General features: G+C 48.6%; 1 protein-coding gene across 6 annotated transcripts in view; it reads right to left on the bottom strand.

Annotated features, from left to right (window-relative positions):
- Positions 1 to 943: 943 nt before the first annotated feature.
- DYM (dymeclin) overlaps positions 944 to 19,503 on the bottom strand; it is a 351,049-nt gene continuing 332,489 nt past the window's right edge. For 3 of the 6 annotated variants that reach the window (XM_042910992.1, XM_042910994.1, XM_042910993.1), the window contains exons 17-18: positions 5,594 to 5,686; positions 944 to 1,345 (exon numbers count right to left, since the gene is read on the bottom strand). In XM_042910992.1, the coding sequence (XP_042766926.1) occupies positions 1,196 to 1,345; positions 5,594 to 5,686 (243 nt within the window). In that variant the 3' untranslated portion in view covers positions 944 to 1,195. Of the gene's footprint in view, positions 1,346 to 3,835; positions 3,959 to 5,593; positions 5,687 to 19,503 lie in introns of those variants that run through there. The other 3 variants (XM_042910997.1, XM_042910996.1, XM_042910995.1) reach the window with 2 other exon arrangements.

A 19,503-nucleotide genomic window follows, 5' to 3' on the forward strand; every position in this document is an offset into this window, starting at 1 on the left:
CTCTGGTCTCCAGCCCGGGGAACAGAGGGACAGGAGAGGATCTCGTTCCTCATACGGACTAGGCAACAGCAGATTGAAACTGGGTGCTTGGTCTCATCTGGGACCGTGTGCTTTCTATGGAGAAAAGCAAATTCTTTTCGTGTCTCTGAGAATGGAAATGAGGCTCCTCATTCCAGAACTGAAATTTCCGCCTCACGGAACTGCCACGCTCTGTGAGAGGGTGGTCGTGGGCTCAGACCGGGCCTCACAAGGACCATCCCACTCCGCCCTCAGTGCCTGCGGCTAGAAGCTTCTTCCTCCAACTCAGGGTCCAAAAGGGTTTAAGCACAGTCAGAAATGAAGAGAAAAACATGTTTTTCATCTCATGTAGAGTACTGTATTAATCAAATTGGTCTCCTTTTCTCCTATTAGTCTGGTTGAAGAAAAAAGATTGCTTTCAAAATGAAACTTTTCTTTTCCCAATGATTAATACGGAGTAGATTAACTTAATTTGTGCTAGACTCCAATTTAATTCAGCTACAGCTCAGAGGCCAAATCCACAGAAAAGCTAATCTGAACTTCATGAGAAGGAGCCATTTCTTTCTTTGAGAAAGATGCAGGGGATCTGATCTAAAGGCTTCTATCCAACTGCCCGGCCATAGTGTTTATTAAATCATGGGCCCTCTGAAAGGCAACCCCTCACACATGTGACTTCATGTCCTCATTAATTCCTGTCTTGTCATCTTTTCAGGTATTTCTTAATGTTGAAAGAAGCACGCACGCATGCGCACCCACACACGCAAACACACACACCCAAAACAAAAATCTTGAATGTGCGAAAACAAAAACAACAACCCGAAACAGAAAACCCACAGTATATACTGGTGAAGTGTTATATGCCTAAGGCATCAGGTTCCTGGAAAAGCTCTAGATTTTTGGTTTAGAAATAAAATTGCGTGTGGAATAGCAGGTTTTTGCATTTATTATTGTCGGGTACTCCCCTCCCCATTTTTCTGCACTACAATCTAAGCTGAGTGATCTATTGCCAACTGGGCACCAATTCTCCAAATCCAAGTGTGAAAGGGAAACATGCTCGGGTGATCCTCTTTGACGGAAGATACACCGGGCAATCTGTCTACTTCCGTTCCCCAGAGAGAAAATAGTTAGAAGGGCTGCTTGGCTGGAGGGAGGCGAGGGGGGACGTGGTGTCCTGCCCTCAGTCGGAGTCCATTGTGAAGAGCTGAATGTCCTGTGGGTTCCAATAGAGGCCTACCGCTGAGTTGTAGACCAGAGACCAGACGTAGGGGATAAAGAACTCCTCGGGCTGCTCCTCTTCCACATACTTGAATTTCAGTTCTGGAAATTTCTGCAACAAAAACGAGACGATTTTATAATGTTCCAGTTCCGTGCAAAAGCAGCGGCAGTGTCTCAGTGGTACTGCGCTATGCAGGGAGCCCGCCTCCCTAACTGGTCACGGGCCCCGAGAGCTCTAGGGGCTTTACGGGCCAGTTTCCAGATGACTCCTGAGAAGATGCGAATTACCCACAGGAAAGACACGTCACCCTGTCAGTACCTGTCCGCCAATGTCAGTCTGCCGAGCGGAGCAGGGACCCGAACAGGGGGAGAGGCGGGAGGACAAAAGTCAGACTGGGCTGACAGAGGGCTCAAGGAGAGACCAGCTGCCGCACAGGCTGAGGGCTGGCTCTTCTTGAGAGACTTTGCTTTCAGGGCTGAGTCGCCTTGGAGATGAGCGCTCTCCCTCGTGACTCCTGAGCCCTGACCTGTGGGGGCAGGCACGTGTCCACAGTGGAAGGCCGGGCCGGTTCCGGGGCGGCAGCTGCTCCCAACAGCTTGGCCTTGGCCTTCTCCTGGGGCCCATGGTGAGGGCTGCGGCCTCATGAAGGGAGGCTGGGGGATTCCTCACTGAGGCTCCGGAATCGCCCAGGTCTGACTCTGTGCACGTAGCCAGGGGACCCGGCTGGTAAGCAAGCACTCGGCCTGTAGCGCCTCACCAGGATTTGGCCTTTAGGTTCTCTCATTCTACCCGTGCCAGGGCAGAGGAAGTGGTTCTCATTCCAGCAGCCTGAGGGGCTGCTGGTCTCGAGGCCCCCGGGTGTCCTGGAAGCCTCTGATGGGTCTGAGAAGGGGGCTTGGCGAGAAGGCCTCTGTGCAGGGATGCCTCCGATCACCGTGTGGAGAATGGAGGGCACCTGGCAGAGGCGGAGATAGGCCTGGCCCAGGGCGGGGGCGGGGGGAGAGAGGCAAACAGGCCTAAACTAAGATGGAGGAGGGGGGGCGGGCAGGATAACCACCCAGGCACCCACCCATCCACCTACCGAGTTGTAGGGATTTGAAAGCAGCATTTGCAATAACTGAGACTCAACACCTAAGTGCCGGATCCTCGGCCTTCCAGCAAGATGAGAGAAGGGCAGAGTAAGCAGGAAATGCTTCTGGCAAGGTGAGTTCTGAGTTAAATCTTGAAAACGTGTATAGGAATTCCTGAAAGGGGGTCACCCTGGTCACGGATGTTACTTCAACATACCACACAGAGCCCGGTCCCATCTGTTACAGCTTTAATGAAAACCAACTCTACTCCACGGCTCCAAAGGCGTTATGTAAATACAGAATATACACAAATGGGATTTATCAGTGGCCCGAACTCTAGCACCAGCATACCTACCCCTACAGCCTCCCTCACGCTCGACGTACCCCATACTTTAGAGGCCTTTGCAGAACTACTGTGGTTTAATGAGAACCCCAGCCTTTTCAGACCGGGAGTGTTGCGAATCGGTTCTTCGTTACCGTCAGTGGAGGCTGAAAGTCTCGGAGTGTGCCGACGGCAATGCTGGTGACTGTGACGCCGTAGGCGACAGTTCCTCCTCCCACCCTGGCTCCCCCGGGCAGTCTGGCTGACGAAGTCTGGTCAGCTAAGGGAAGTGGATGAATGCCAGCACTTCCTGAGGTGACTGGCATTCAGCGGGGCCCCCTGGTGTGCCATCCCCTTGCTGTCTGCTCCCGAAGTCCCCCTGAGCCTCTCCCACTCTGGGCCCGCATTCTCTGGGTGCACCAAAACCGCTCAGCAGCTGGGGGGCCTGGGCCCTTGGCACCCTTGCTGAAGCTCCTCACACGCTCTGTGCTGCTTCCGGCCTGGCCCGGGGTTCTCAGGTCGGAGGGAACAGAGTCCTCGGAGGTGGCAATAAGTCTCTGTCACGGAAGCAGGTGTCTTATAGGCTGCAACACAGTGCTGTTCTTTCTCGTGAAAAACCTGCACTTGTGCGACCGAGCGCATGCTGTGGTCGCCACGAGGCCTTGATGGAGCCGACCCAGACAACGCCACTAATGGAAGCCCAAGTGGGGCCTGGAGGCTAAGCCGGTTCTGAGTCACCCAGCCCGTGGGGCGGTGTAGGTCTGACTGGGTGGGAAAGTCTGTGTGAAAACGGACACAGAGTTGAGGCCACCCTAGTGCTTTGTCCCGGAATTCAACTCTCCGAGGCTCCGCAGAACCCCTCAGCGGTAGCTCCGTGCTCTTTCACTGCATGGAACAGAACCCGGCACACTACTGGTCCTTCGAAAATTACCAAACCACAGTGATGTCCTAATCAAGAAAGAATGAGGGGTTGTGTTTGAAGAGGAAATTTACCCCCTAACAATAAGGATGAAAATCCTAGTTCTCAGAATGGCCTCAAACCTGAGAAAACCTCTCCCACTGACCCGGAGAGAAGCGAGGGGCCGGGGAGGGGCGGGTACAGGGTGGTGGTCTGGGAAGCTCAGAGCCCCCACATTCCCTCTTCCCGCTGGAAATAACAACATCCTACATTTCTAAGTAGTAATGTCACCAATACGATGCACTTGTTGTTAGAAACAGAAGTGACTAAAAGATGTGAAACCTTTTCTCCATCCGGGGACATACTGGGGTTTTTCCTATGAAGGCGTCAGGAAGGGATGTGAGGCCATTCGCGTGAGGCTGCTCTCTGCATCTCTGAGGGGAAAATGGGAAAGAAAACCAGAAAACCAAATGCTTTTCTAAGAACTCCTTCCAGCTTAATTAAAGACACTTAGGCAAGAGTCGCTGAGTGGCTGGCACTAGGTTCACCTGCCCTCACGATTTTGGGGGATTCTGATGACTCTTCAGTTAGAAACAGTGATGAGTCCAAGCCTGTCCTTCGATCATGCGGCGGCCCCGCGACTATCCTTCCCACCACCTGATCAAACAGAGCTGAAAATGCCTGGTTTTCGCTGTGGCTCAAGTTTATGTCGAAACAACAACCCATCTCGTTCTGGAGTAGATGGAGTACACAGAGTCTCAACAAGGGAGGATACCCAGAGTGGCAAGAACATCTAAAATACAGTACATAATAACATACGGAAGACAGTATATAAAATGGTGTCAAGTTTATCTGTCAATACCAGGCATGTATTTTATTATGAAGTTTTTCTTCAAGCTGACCGATGGTTATTTCTATAGAAGTTCTCCGTAAAAGCATCATCAATTCGGAGGCTACGGCTAACATAACTGATCACCTATCGTAGGGCGGGCCCATTCTAACACTTCACGTTGAGCCACTCATTAAATCTTGGAAGTACCCAGAAAAAGCACCTGAAAGGCGCTGATTCTTTCATTCGGCAAATATGTACCGAGAGCCTACTGCGTCATGAGCACAGTACTAAAAGTCTAGCTGGGCAAGACGTGCATAATCCTGGCAACTCAGAGCTCAAAGTCCAGCCGCAGTAGCTGGGTGACCTGGGACAAATCTCACATCCTCACTCAGACTCTTACAACATAAAAGTTTACCGTGAGATTTTGATTTCGACCATCTTGTCTCCTTCACAGGGCTGGGACAAATCTGATGAGCTGGTGGCGGTCTTGGGGACAGGCTAAATATCTAATGGTCCCGGGCTGTTCTGTGGGTTGACAATAGAGGGCTTTAAAGGCTAAGCCTCCCAAATGCTTAACACAAAGACAAGCACGAGGCTGTGGCCGAGCTGCTCTTGTGGCTTCAGAGCTTGTGGCTCAGCGGGTGGAGGTTCAGGCACAGCCCCTGCCTGTGCTGGCTCGTGAAGGCCACGGACCGGACGCCTAAGTCATTGTCGCCCGAGGGTGTGCCACTGGACACAGGAGAGGTGAAGAGCAAGCACGGACGGAACAGCATGAACGCACTTCTATTACCAGCAGACCCTGAACACCGTGGGCAGCACCCACGCTCGCCCCCGAACGGACACTACGGGCTCCTCTCTCCTCGAAGGGACACGTAGGCCGTGAGGTGCTATTTTGGGGGTTCTTTGCTCAGAACTTTTCCCCGGCACTTTTTTAAAAAGGTTCAGAACGGAGGATAAGTCATAATAGCAGGAAAAAAAAAAAAAGAGCATGTTCCCTAAAACTGGCTACACACATTTGAAAGCACGAGGTAAAGAGCTACCTTTTTTTTTTTTTTTTTTGCAACGAGTTGTTTTTAAGGCCGTGTACTGGGAACATTTTAAAGGGGTGAAATAATAGACAGAAATTATAACAGAGTTTTGGAAACACTATTCAGTCAACCTGATTGAATGTGAATGCAGCCTCTGTATAACAAGCCGTGCGCAAGCTGCATTTAATTTGATCCCCTCTCAAATTTACCTGTCTCGCTACAGAGAGCCAACAGGGTTGGAGATTTAAATAGACATTCTCAAAAATATGTGCTCCTCTAGTGTGTCTTAGAAGTCTTGAGAGCTAAGGAAAAGAAAGACAAAAGGTTTTATTTAGCACTAATGACACCGGGGACACATTTTGTCAGGATTCAGTCCAAGAAATGTCATAGTCTGAATGTCAGATCAACAACCTAGAAAAAAAATCATTCTTTATGTTCCTTTTCAAGCCTGTGGAGAACAATAATGCCATCCTGTGATGGCTGAGGGAAGTCCAACTTCCTCACTCGAGTGTCTTCATTCTGACTGGGCTTCTTGGGCCCTGCCAGGCCTTCCCAGCTCTGACGTCTGTCCACACGCTCTCTAACCGCATCTCCTCTTGGACTTCTCAGGCCCCCCCCGCCGCCGGGCTCTAGCCAGAGGCTGTCGGGTGGATGTGCCTGAGGACTGCTAAAACTCTGGGAAAGCACAGGAGGCATTCTGGGGACACGGGGGCTTTGACTTGATAGTTATGGCAAGAACCTTCTGGAACAGGCTAGCAGAGGGCAGGGTGCTGTTCACCTTGGGCCTAGGCTCTTGCCCCGTTCTTTCTGAGACAGTTGTCCTGTGATTCAGCTCAATAAGGAGAGAAAACCCATCTCTCAAAAAGCTTGGAGCTTGGTCTCAATCCAAAGCTACTTACAACAATCCGGTTGTTTTGATTTTTGGAGCCAGAGGTAATGCTAGACTCTCAAGTTTGGCTGGAATGTTTTTATCAGCTCCAGTGAATCAACCCACCACAGTGGGACATCCGGACGCCCAGCCCAGAGACAAAGCAAAGGTCTGATTTGGTGATTGAGACTTGCGTATAACAAGCAGACCGAAAGCTTTAAAGACCAAAAGCGTTTTTGCTGTCAGTCATGTGATTTGGTGAAAACCCACAGGAAGTTCAGTGAGCAGACACAGGGCTCAACTACAATAATTTTTATTACCACGAAAGTTCAATGGAGTTTTCCCCCTTCCCCCTACAGATTATATAGATAGCACCAGAAACTCTAGCAAGCACCTGGCACGGCTCCAGAAATTTAGTACAGCTTAAACTCAAATAGCTACACAGCACGTTAAAGAGAGTTCTTGGAAAGCCCACATTTAGCCTCTGAAGAGACGAGTGAAAGGTGATGGTCAGTCGCAAGGCACCCATCACTGCTGGCGGGCGGGTGGGGGTTAGGAGGGAGGAGGTGGGTTCCCGTTAGCGCCACACGTAAGTGTCTGCGGCGGGCAGGTTCTGTGCACGTGGAAAGCAAACTGGTTTCAAGATCCTGTTGCAAGACAGCAAGGTAAAAGCATTCACAGACAACGTTTTTGTCTGGGGGTGCGTTTGGGAAGGGTTATCCAGCTTCCCTCCCCTTCTTACCCTCATATGCTATGGCTGTGCAACATTGCCACCTTCAGCGACGGGGCCTTAAGTTAAATGCTGGTTAAGCACCAGCTGCATACAATGTGCTGTGCTTGAGGTTGTCGAGGAAGGAAAGAGAAATAATGGATGTTCCGCTAACAGAGGGTATAACTCGAGAGGGATAAGAACAGAGGGCAGCACGGAATATGGAAGGACAGTGCCCCAGGAGGGTTCCCTTCTTGGTCCATCTGGCTAACACTGGGGTCGGAAGATGTTAGATGGGCTCAGAAAGCAAACTCCAGGAGAAATAAGGAACAGACACTTGAAGCATCTGTATTCAGCTAAATTACCATCTGCACAAGCCTGGACTGCAGTCTCTTCTGTGTGTAGTAGAATGAGTTACAAATGTTATCAACCAGTATTGTTACTTAACTGACAAAAAGACGGGCCCTGGTCTATGAATGACAGCAACACTGAATGTGGAGTTCTAGCTTGTGTGAATTGCAAAATCGATGAAAAACTGAATTCAAAACATAGAAAATTATAAAGGGCTACTTCTTAAAAGTTAGAAATTATGAAATACAAAGCTGAAATTAAGAAGTCCATGATGAGGGTGGTTCAGAAGACAGTCACAATACATTGCGTAGGTGGGAGCAGTCTGGCTGGCCAGGAGGGGGGACTCTCTGGGAAGTTAAGTTACGACCTAGGAAGAGGGTTATGGGTGAGTAGGCACCTGTCCTGGCAGCTTGGGTGGGGTGACCAGCCACCCCTCGCTCAGGACAATGTCTTGTCTTGTTACCTGTGCAAGTGACACAGCTTCTGTGACCAATGAGTGGTCAAAAAACTTTAGGAAACATAGATGGAGAGTAGAAAGTTGAACCCAACCTGGTGATGAGCTCCCCATAAACTTACCATCACGTCATCGGCCAGAATCTGAAACTCGCTTGAGTGCGAAGCCTGAGCAAATATCCCTGGTTAGACTCTTCTCTTACAGACCCAGGTTAAGGGGATCACAGAAAGAAAGGTATCTTTAGTTTTGAATTTCTCCCTCTCTGAGGGCTAGTGCAGTGGCACAAAGGAGAAGGATGGATGGACAGGCTCTCCTGTTGTTGCAAAAGTTGGAGAAAGGCCCCGACAGATGGGTTCTAACCTGCAGGGACAGGGCTGGGGACAGGGAACCGGCACTGCACGTGGAGAGACCCTCATGAGCCAAGAGCACACCCCTGGGCCTGGCAAGCAGCGTGGGGCCAGCGCACGGGCCCTGAGGCCAGCCGCCATGGTGTTGGGAAGACGGGGGGTGGAGACAGGGAGGCTGGCCTTGAGGGCCGGGATGACGAGTCCATTCATTTGGTGAGAGAACAGGTTGGGGACTGATATTTGTAATTTAACGGTCATTAGCTTTGAGGCAGCGGTCTGGATTGCTAAATGTATAAACTAGTCAAGAAGACTGACCTGCATTATTGAGTCAGTGCACCTGTTTCTAAGGCAGATCAATTCCAGTTCAGGAGGCTGGGAGGAGGAGGACGTTTTGATTCCAGGGTGGGCGACAGAGGGCCAAAGGGGAGCACTTACTGGCAGAACTCCTTTTGTTGGAAGCAGGCTTTTGGGCGAGTGGGTGGTGGCAGGAATTATCCCCCTGCAGGGGCTCCTCAGTTTGGATAGGGCCCGGCTAGCTGGCCAGGAGAGTGAGATCCCAGAAAATAAATATACTACCATTAGATGCAATTTTAAGTAGAATACGAGCTCCAGGAGGGCAGAGATTCTTATTTTTCCACTGCTGTGTCCCCCAGTGCTGAGAATACTGCCAGGGCTCTAAGAGCTGTTTGCCGAATAAATGAAGGAAGGAATAAATGAACAAATGTGTACAAACTGCTGTTTGCGGAAAAACCCAGTTCTCAGTTGGGGAGCGGGGGCGGGGGAGAGTTTGGAAGATCGAGTATGGCACACTAGGTGAGTTAGTGGAATAAGTGTCTCAATTTATTGGGAGCAAAGTGAGCCAAATTAAGCCCGTGTCACTTTGAGAAGCCAATGAGCTGACTCACTGGGGTCTGGGGGGGCAATACTTCAAAGCTAACAGATTCGTTTACTTCTCAGATTGCCACACTCCTTGCCTGCCACCATTCTGCCGCGTCCGATTCTTGCCGGTAGAAGAATCCAGCTCGTGGATAATGGATACTGTTGACATACACGATTAATGCCCTATTTTATATTTCATAATCTATCTAATTATGGAAAATGGGGAACTCTTTGTATATCAGTTATAGTCATGGACTAGACTGGTGCATAATATGTAAATGGAGACAAATTCTATTTTTAATCAGTCCTTTACTGTTTACTCTTGTCTAGATTATGGTATGGCCAGATGCCCTCAAATTAACACTTAAGCCCTAAGTGCTATATCAGTGATAACCTTTCTTTACACTGTTTTCTTTTTTTGAGATTAATATGTGAACTAGGGGAGTGAGAGATACAGATCCGGAGAAAGATTCTGAATCATGTTTAGACAAATTCTGGCAAAACAAGAATCCTCGTAGAGTCTGAAAGGTCCACGCTGGGAGTTACGTGTGGATGACATGTGGAATACATGGGACAAAGGCAGGCAGGAGGCTTCCCTGGCACACTTCAGCCCAGACTGGTGTGCCACTGGTGAGGGGGAGTGCGGGCGATCATGTCAGGTGAGAACACAGACTTTGCTACAATATGTCCAAGAGCTATCTGGAAAGACAATTCCACCTGAGACACCTTGGAAGAGTTATCTCTAATTTCTTAAGAGTTAATTTCTTTGAACATTCTTAGGATTGAAGTTATAAGCAAATGTGCTAGTTTTCCAAGGCTGTAAGGGACATCACCCATTCTTAGAAAAGGCATGCCTTTGGGGTGCTTGGGTGGCTCAGTCGGTTAAGCGTCCGACTTTGGCTCAAGTCATGATCTCCTGGTTCGTGAGTTTGAGTCCCGCATCGGGCTGTCTGCTCTTAGCACAGAGCCCGTTTTGGATCCTCTGTTCTACTCTCTCACTGCCCCTCCCCTGCTCACATTCTCCCTCACGCTCTCTCTCTCTCTCTCAAAAATAAATAAAACATTTAAAAAAAGTCACGCCTTCATTATTCTTTAGCAAGAAGTTAAAACTAGCCTCTGATAATCTACATTCCCATGCACCCATTATAGGTAGGAGGATTTTCCCCCTCTGCTTATGGAAAGAACAATCTATTCCAAGTGTTATGTGAGAAGCCTGTGGTTGCTAAACCAATGATGTTTTCCTCAATCCGGTCGGAGAAAACCCTACTTAAAAGCCATGGTTCTAATGGCAAGCATTTTAGAACCTAAAATTCAGTTTCAGTCCTTCTTATGGCCGTACTGCCCAGTGACCCAAGCGTGATCCTTGGGTGGGTGAGCCACACCTGTGACTTCCTGTCAACGGTCTTGGCCCCACGGTTATTCCAACGTGTGCTGTGAGTGAATGAAAAACACAAAATGAGATTTGTTTCCTTCTGCACAGTCATTAGGACTAACAAAGGGTATCAGGAAATCTAGAGAAAGGAAACAGAAGCAGAGAGCTGTAAATGATTCCTAACACTACTATGTGCCAAAAAGCAGAATTTGGTATGAAGTTGAGTCTCAGATTTCATTCAAGGACCATTATGTCTGTGAAGTTCCAAAATCAGGTAAATGTGAGGTAAAGCTATCTAGAAGATGGGAGCGGGGGGGGTCCCCTAGCTTAAAAAGAAAACAGGTCTAGGTCAGTTAGAAAAATCCATATTACATTCCTGAGCCTTAATGCTAAGAACTCATGGAATCGTGGAATGTCACCACCAGAAGGGACTGAACGCCCCCCTCCCACATACTCTTACCCTTTTATAAAATTTTTAAATGTTTATTTACTTTTGAGAGAGAGAGAGAGAGAGAGACAGAGTATGAGCAGGAGCAGGGGAGGGGCAGAGAGAGAGGGAGAGACACAGAACTCAAGTAGGCTCCAGGCCCCACGCTGTCAGCACAGAGCCCGATGAGGGCTCGAACTCACGAACCGTGAGATCATGACTGGAACCGAAGTCGGATGCTTAACCAAGGAGCCACCCAGGCACCCTTCTCCTACCCTTTTAAAAAGAAGGTACAAATAAAACAACAGAAATCCTTAATAGTCATAAGGTACACCACGTCAACTGGAATTCACATTAAGTGGCTACTGGATTGATCTAATAAACCTAATATACTAATAACATTACTTCAGCCCCAAATGCCTTCAAACTCAGGCTTCTCTTTGGGAAAGCAGCTGATACTTCCCCAAAATTAAAAAAAAAAAAAAAAAGCTACTGATAAATTAGTTGTGTTTTTATCTCCTTGAAGTCAGTAAACATACTATTAAGTGAGCCAAAAACCTGATTTGGTGTTATGTATCACACTGTAAGATATCACCTTAGTGTGTCCTTCCCATTTGTCAAATGGCTATCAGTTGCGAATGTTCAATTGGTTGAACACCTCAAGACAGGAGATAAGCAATGAATGCTTCAGAAAGAACTAATCAAGGGGCGCCTGGGTGGCTCCGTCTGTTAAGCGTCTGACTTTGGCTCAGGTCATGGTTTCAAGGTCCATGAGTTCGAGCCCCGCATCGGGCTCTGTGCCGACAGCTCGGAGCCTGGAGCCTGCTTCGGATTCTGTCTCCCTCTCTCTCTGCCCCTCCCCCGCTCATGCTCTCTGTCTCTGTCTCTCTCTCTCTCAAAAATCAACAAACATTAAAAAAAAAATCTTATTAAAAAAAAAAAAAATAACTAATCAAAGCCGTTCATTAACTTTTCTCTAGGGAAACCTGAACGGGAAGAAGCGAAGACAGAGCAAAGTGGGAAGTCGGGCAGGTCGGGGAGGAAGGGGGAATAAGAAGAACCCTAGCTAGAGCTGTGATTGAGAACTGGGACCAAGAAGAGAAAAATAAAGGCGGAACCTACCCTACCCTATACTCAACTGTACAGCTGAGAGAACTGAATGGTGGAACAGCTCTCCTTCCAATCTGGACCATCACAGATGCATATAATTTAGAATTTATACCTGTTATCATCACAGGAGAACTAACCCAAAGGCCTGTACAAAATATCCAGGGAATATAGGATACATCTTATTTTATAGTTCAAAAACGTGGTTAAGGGTCAAGCTTTCAAGAGTTTGAATTTTGAAAATTTCAGGTGTAAAGATTTCAAACGATATACCAGCACGTGAAAGAACCAAAGCCCGTATTTCCGTCACGTGCTGCGTTGTACGAAGGACGCCGTGGCTCCGGGAGCCACCACACTTCTTCCTCCCCTCGTCCTCACTGCATCCTCATCAACTAAGCAGCCTCTTCCGTGGGAAACCCTGTGAGGCATGGTGAGTATAAAGCAGAGTTCCTGTTCTGGACGGCCCGGTAACCTAGTAAGGGGACGAAGTATAAACGCACAAACCGAGCACTGAAACAGCACTTCGTTGCTAAATACCAAGAAGAATGATACGGAAAGTGAGCTACTGAAGAGTTTCCAGCAGGGAGAGGTCAGTTAAGCCTGTCACGTGTGGGACAGTCTTCATGGAGGCGGTGAGACCCCGGCTGCAAGAACACGTGGAGAAGAGGCGAGGAGGCCGCCGGAGGCAGGGACGAGCAGGGCAGGAATGAAGAGTGGGTTCAGGGGCTGGGGGGGGGCAAAGAAGCATGGGGGTAGGTGGTGGGGGGCGGGGCGCTAACGGTGGACAGGGTCGGAGTCTGAATTGTATGTTATTTTTCCTGGATTCTTCAGGCACTGGGGAGGGCTGGTGACGGAGGTAAGAGACACAGTGAAGTTCATTAAGATGACTGGTAGGGGCGGCAGTGATGATGGTGGTGTGTACGTGTGTGTAACATTCTCCCAACGAACTACAGGGACCCAGCCCGTGTCCCCCGCCAAAAGTCCCGGTCGGGAAATGAGAGCCACAGAGCAGCAGCACCAGTCCCACCTGGGTAGGCACTTGTTCAAATGCAAATTCTTGGGCGCCAAATATCCCTTGATTCGGGGAGGCCGAAGGGAAAGAGTGACCGGAGCTATGAGAATTTCAGTTTGGGAGGAGGAGCAGTATGTGGGAGTACAGGGTCTCAGGACCTGGGGGGACTGAGACCACAGACTGCTAAGGCGCCCCTGAGTGCTGGAGTTGGAAAGATGTAGACACCGTCCACACAGCTCCTTCATTCAGAACACGGGGAAACTGAGGCCTTACAACAACAGTGATCCTCAGGGCTAAAATGTGGCAGAGATCTAACAAGAAATCAGTATTTGGGGGCACTGGCTAGGCTGGGCCCCAGACACAGAGGCTTGGAACCAATGGCATGGAGCCTGAGAACGAAGGGAAGGCGACTGGCAATAAAAAATATGGGAGAGGCTGGTGGAAAATGGTGCTTCAAGACAGTCCAGTGGGTCTCAATTTCGCTAGGAGCTGCCTAGCTTCACTAGCATGCAATCATTTCACGAATATTTAACTGCTTTTATGCTGTCGCTGTTTATCTGCAAAGATGACCATGTTAATGGGGCACAGATTCGGAATACTAAGTGTCTGGAGCTCTGGCCAATCCACACTCTTCTTGGTTTGATGTTCCAAACAGATTGTGCGTGCAGGATCCTGCTCACAGCTAGCCTCTTAACAGCTCAGGGCCAAGATGCACAGCCCCCCCCCCCCCCTCAAAGTATGCATAATTTTAATTCCCCTCCTTGGACAAAGGTGTCCCTGCAGTGAGAATGGGAAGGCAAAGGGTATGATGAGCTGAAGAACAGAAAGGCTGAATGAAGAAAGGGTTCCTTCCAGGGTTCCAAGAAATACCTGCGAGGGCACACGCAAAAGGAACACACCGGCCACGGGCGGCAGACGACTCTGGTTAACAGTGGCCCCGGTGCCAGGCCAGGGGTCGTGCCGGTGCTGGCCCTGCTACAGGCAAGTAGGCAGCCACCCCTCACCCCGGTCCCCACCCCCCAGACCGGCCAGGGCGTGAGTGATGGGGAGGGAGGAACAAGGCCAAAGCAGACTTTAGCATTTTTTAAGTCATTCTGGTCACATTCCCACTTCCTCTGCCATCACCCTGTTCCTGCTTTCCTGAAACAGGCAGGACGCTTACGACAATTCAGAGAGACTTGAGAGCCACAGAACATCTCGGAGTCCTTCTTTATCTCAGCACCACAACTAACCAGAACAACTGGAGAGAGAGCATTTTTATTGTCAATATTACGAAAGGAAAGAAAAAATACTCCAGGCTCTCAGCTTTCCAAAGCCAGCATAGAGACAGGGTGATAAGAGGCAGGTGATTTGATCACGGATCGAATATGACTTGTGGATCTCGGACCACATGGCACCGAGAAGATACTCACGGAAAGCTAATGAAGGGGAAGATAGCAATACTTGTAAGCGGAAACAAAGATCAAATCTTCCATTTATGAAAGTCTGTTCTTTGCCATTCATGAATCCCGCGTGTACCCTTTCCTGTACAAAAAGGCACAGGTTTTGTTTCATCCCTTAGTGTGTCAGAGGTTTAAAAATCAGCTTACCCCATCTAAATTGGAGTCCTGTACTGGTCCCGGGGCAGGTCAGAAACTCAACTGCACTGACAGAAGTTCACGTGATTTCAATTTTCTCCCCATCATTTTTTAATGAAGGGAACACTTTACAACTTCATCCACGGGCAACAGCACCACAGGCGGGTCAGAGGTACGTTCCGAGGTGGCAAAGCAGTGGTACTGAGTGCCAAGGCCAGGACGGCCCAGAAGGGTGAGCGGACACGTGGTGAAGGGGCCTGCTCCTGGAGCCCCGGGTCTCACCGACACCGCTCACGTACAGGGTCGGGCAGGGCCACAAACCTGGGCCATGGCAGTCAGGAAGAGCAAGGCAAGGAGTGTGGGAGTCATCCTTATTTCTATTTGCTCCGTGTGCTGCAAATACGGGCGGAGAAGGTGTCCCTGCAAACATCAAGAAAGGGAGCCGGGCCGGGAGCCACTGCTGGGGCCGAGGCTGGGCCAGGCCAGCGCTTTGCCTCCTGTCCCTTCTGATTTCCTAGCTGACACAGACTGTAAGCTGTAAGAGGCAGGAGGTTGGTACCTAATGCTCCTCTGGCAATGGTCACACTTACCGATTACTTGAAATGGAAATAAGCACTGTGATAAGGAAGCATAAACTTTTAAGATTAATAGCGTATCTCTGCCATCGAAGCTCTGACTGGTATAATGGAGGGGAAACTCGGGATGTCTGAATTTTAGACCTGGCTCTGACACTAATAAATAATAAACTCCGGCAAATCACGTCACCTCTCTGACACTTAGCACCCCATCTGTGGAGCGTTACTGCTGATGATGCTGGAGACGGGGCTGTGGTGCTTAAGTGACTCATGTGGGGCCGGGGGCCAGGCGAGGCCGGGCCGGGCCAGGCCAGAACCTCGCTCTGCCCTATTCGAGTCGTGTCACAGAGGGGCTCCTGCCCTGTGACAAAGGTCATGGGCACAGGAAAACTGGGAAATAGAGGGACTCCTCCCTTTTCCATTGTGGTCCCCAACGTTACTCATTTTTTTTTTTAAACCGATGCCCCAGAAGGAAGTAAAACTTCTGTAGGTGAAGCATTTGAACATCTAAAGTCATTTCCAAAACATGACAGTGGCTTAACAGGAAGGAGTCTTGTGTTTTACAACATAGGCTCTTAATTATTCCACATTTACGTATTCAAATAAAGAAAGATACATTGCTTATCTGTCCATTTATTTCCAGGGACTAACCATGTATAACTCAATTTGTTACATATTGCAAGCATGAAAATAAGGCTGGAATTTATCGGGAAAATATTCAAAAACCGTTTTAAAGGCTCTTTCTAAGAGCAATAGTCAACATATTATATTTTAAACAAATAATAAAATGCTCTTTTATACTTGGAGCATATTTAGAAGAGAGAATACAGACATGTTTTATTTTTTTTTAAATCAAAATTTGGGATAAATAGGAAAACAAGGTGAAAACCATAAACTTCCCCAGAGAAATACTATGAGCTCAGCAATGACCTTCTGAATTCTGGAGTTTTAAAAATGTTAGAGCGTTATTGGGGCGACTGGCTCAGTCAGTTAAGTGTCCAACTCTTGGTTTCAGCTCAGGTCATGATCTCATGGTTCGTGAGGTCAAGGCCTGCACTGGGCTCTGAGCTGATGGTGTGGAGTCTGCCTGGGATTCTCTCTCTCCCCCTCTCTCTCTACCCCTCCCCTGCTCACACTGTCTCTGTCTCTCTCAGAATAAATAAAAAAATAGAGCTTTGCTTTTAAAAAAAATAAAATTTACTTATTTATTTTGAGAGAGCACGTGTGTGCAAGCGGGCATGAGCAGGGGAGGGACATAAAGAGAGAGACAGAGAGAATCCTTAGCAGGCTTCACTGTCAATGCAGAACCCTACATGGGGTTTGATCCCAAGAACGATGAAATGATCTGAGCCAAAACCAAGAGTCAGACACTTAAGTGACTGGGCCACCCAGGTGCCCGTAGAGCTTTGCTTTTAAAAGCAGCAGATTAAGGGAAAACGCTGGGCTTATTACAAGAGTAACTGACATTGCTAATAGTCTTTCCAAGGTTTCCCCATCCTAGTGAACATACAAACACCTCTGATGAAGGAAGATGGGTTGAGATAAAACTTCTGATTAAAACCCCTCTTGCAAGGTGACCTATTCATCCATGCATCCTCCCTTACTTTGTTTTAATACTTAAATTAAAAAAAAATTAATGCTTAATTTTGAGAGACAGAGAGAGAGAGAGAGAGAGAGAGAGAATGAGCGAGGGAGGGTCAGAGAGAGAGGGGGAGAACACAGAATCCAAAGCGGGCTCCAGTCTCTGAGATGTCAGCACAGAGCCCCACATGGGGCCCAAACCCATGAACGGTGAGAACAGACCTGAGCTGAAGTCGGACGCTTAACCAAATGAGCCACCAAGGAGCCCTAATACTTACATTTGAATTATAGCCACTGATGCTTCAACAATTATGGTATTTTAACACAATGGTGGATACAAAATAATGGTCTTCTTTGCCATCTGGCTGATGAGTTTTGCATCATTTGTTGTGACTATCCCAGGACCCCTGGCTGACTCTTGGCTGCTTTCCTGGCTGTTCCGGTGGTCAGGGCCGTGGCAACGCTGTGGGAGGCACAGGTGGCTGCCACACGGTGCTGCAGTGTGAAGGCGGCAGGCGGGGAGCCCAAGTTGGAGGCTTACTCGGGACCACCGAAGGCTCACCACTCCCCTCATGTTTTATCGGGGACAAGAGCCCATGACACAAAAGCAGAGACAACAGTGTGCCCATCAATCAGCTACAAGTTACCGACTCAAGGTCACTCCTGTTTCATTGACCTCAAACATCCCCCCTCTGAATTATTTCAGTACTGAGCCCAGACACAGAATTTCATCCCTTAAATATTGACCTACATGTTGTGAAACAGGTAAGATTTTTTTGCTCTTCTTTTAAGATACATGATAGGAGAATAGACTAAGTTATAGAGTGATACTTTGTATCATAAACGTATTTTTTCAAAATATGAAATATGGCCCCTGCCCTTAAAGTAATCTTAATTACTTAGAGAGCTAAGATAAATGCAAATGGAAAAAAGAATCACTAAAAAGCAATTCTTCAATGTAACCTGTTGTCAGAAGACGCAACGGACTAATTGCCGGCTCTGATTCAGACCGAGCCTGCGATGTACACAAACAGATCCACATGACCTCCTAGCTTCCTGCCTCCTCTCTTTCACACAAACCATCAAAGCGAACTCCCGAGGTTCCACCTGGAGTCAGGGGTAGGGTGGGGAAGCAGGCCCTAGAAACAGAGGGGCTAGAAGATGAGGGCAGGGATCCAGGTGACAGGCCCCGGAGTGGGAACCGAGCGGTGGTGGCCATGCCACCAGAGTGGGAGGGAGGGGACGGCTTGTCACAGAGGCCTCTCCCCAGAAAGGGAAATCAGGGCTCGCGAGTGACAGGTCCAGAAATAAGCCCAAGGGTCTCCTCTGTTGATGGTTCTATGTTTTGAGTCCAATGACTTTTGTTACTTATTTCACTGGAAACAAAGGAGCAGACAAAACTCGGTCTGCATCCTCTGTCTGGCTCCATACTAATGAGTCTTTATCTTGTGATATGGTTTCTTTGAGCCTATCTGCCTCTGGGAAAGGGCCTCGGCAGTGGACCTCACCATGATTTTGTGTTTAGCTCAGCAGCAGCTGCTACACAAGGTCCCGTCCTGACAGCCTCGTGGCCCAGGTTAAACGAACTGTCTGGAAGGGCCATCAAAACTCTGCCGCTTTAAAACTCTGCCTCTGCTTTAAAAGTTAGAAAAGGTGGGGGGGGGGGGCGCGCACGCCTGGGTGGCTCAGTCAATTAAGCATCCGACTTCGGCTCAGGTCATGATCTTGTGATCCATGAGTTCGAACCCCGCGTCAGGCTCTGTGCTGACAGCTCAGAGCCTGGAGCCTGTTTCAGATTCTGTGTCTCCCTCTCTGACCCTCCCCCATTCACGCTCTGTCTCTCTCTGTCTCAAAAATAAATAAACATTAAAAAAATAATAATAATAAAAAAATAAAAGTTAGAAAAGGGGGAAAGACAGCCTGGGAGAAGGTGCCAATGCCTATTTCTGAAGAGAAATGTTCTGCTCAATTTTGTCCATGTCCCTCTTGATCAGAGAGCAGTGACAATGGCGAGGAACAAGGGCAGACTGGTCGTCCTCAACGGACTTTTCCACTGGAGTCCAGGAAGGGCACCCTTCTCCAGCTTAAGGTCAGGACCTGTTGACGAATGCCCTGGTCAGTCCCCAGGCCTTGACTCTGGGATCTCCAAGGCCTGCAAATACACAGAGACGGATGGATAGTCCTCCTAAGCCAGGAAGCTGCTTCCCACATGTTTGTGGAAAAACAGCAGGACCTTAAGGATTCCAGGAAGAAAAGTTAAAACGGACTGGACTCCAGGTGCCTCACGGGGCCCTTCCCGTCTCTCATGCACGGAGCATGCCCGAATGGTCCTGCTGTTTGCCAAGTGGCTTCCCTACGACTCAACTCCTGAATTAGCCGGAGAGGAAACAGGAGCCTTTGGGACACATCAGGGTAAGGGTTCCCGCTTAGAAAACCTGACTCCTTTTCAGAAATGTGCTTGTAAACTTCATTCCCAGGATTCTTCCCCATTTTCTTCCCGGTTTCACTTCTGGAAATCAGGGATGGGGACGGAGTGGGTAATGGGAAGGAGATCATAACGGTATCGGAAAGCCACTTAGGTAACCTGACTTCATCTAAGCGTAGACGGCAACAGTATTCCCAGGTGGGAGCTTTCTGCATCTGGAATAGTCTGTCATCACCCTTTTTTTTTTTTATTCATTTCTCAACTTCCTCTTCTCCAGTGTGGCAAAGACTTGATTTAACTAGAACCCGACTAACTGGAACTTTCACTAGAGCACACTTTATTTTTAGAACGAGGGGACAAATAAGAGACCAAACACATATTCAGTAAGTGAAGAAAAATACAACAGACTTCCAAGGAACCCTCCCACGGAGATTC

The sequence above is a fragment of the Panthera leo genome, chromosome D3 (genome assembly GCF_018350215.1).
Source record: "Panthera leo isolate Ple1 chromosome D3, P.leo_Ple1_pat1.1, whole genome shotgun sequence".
Taxonomy (NCBI): Eukaryota; Metazoa; Chordata; class Mammalia; order Carnivora; family Felidae; genus Panthera; species Panthera leo.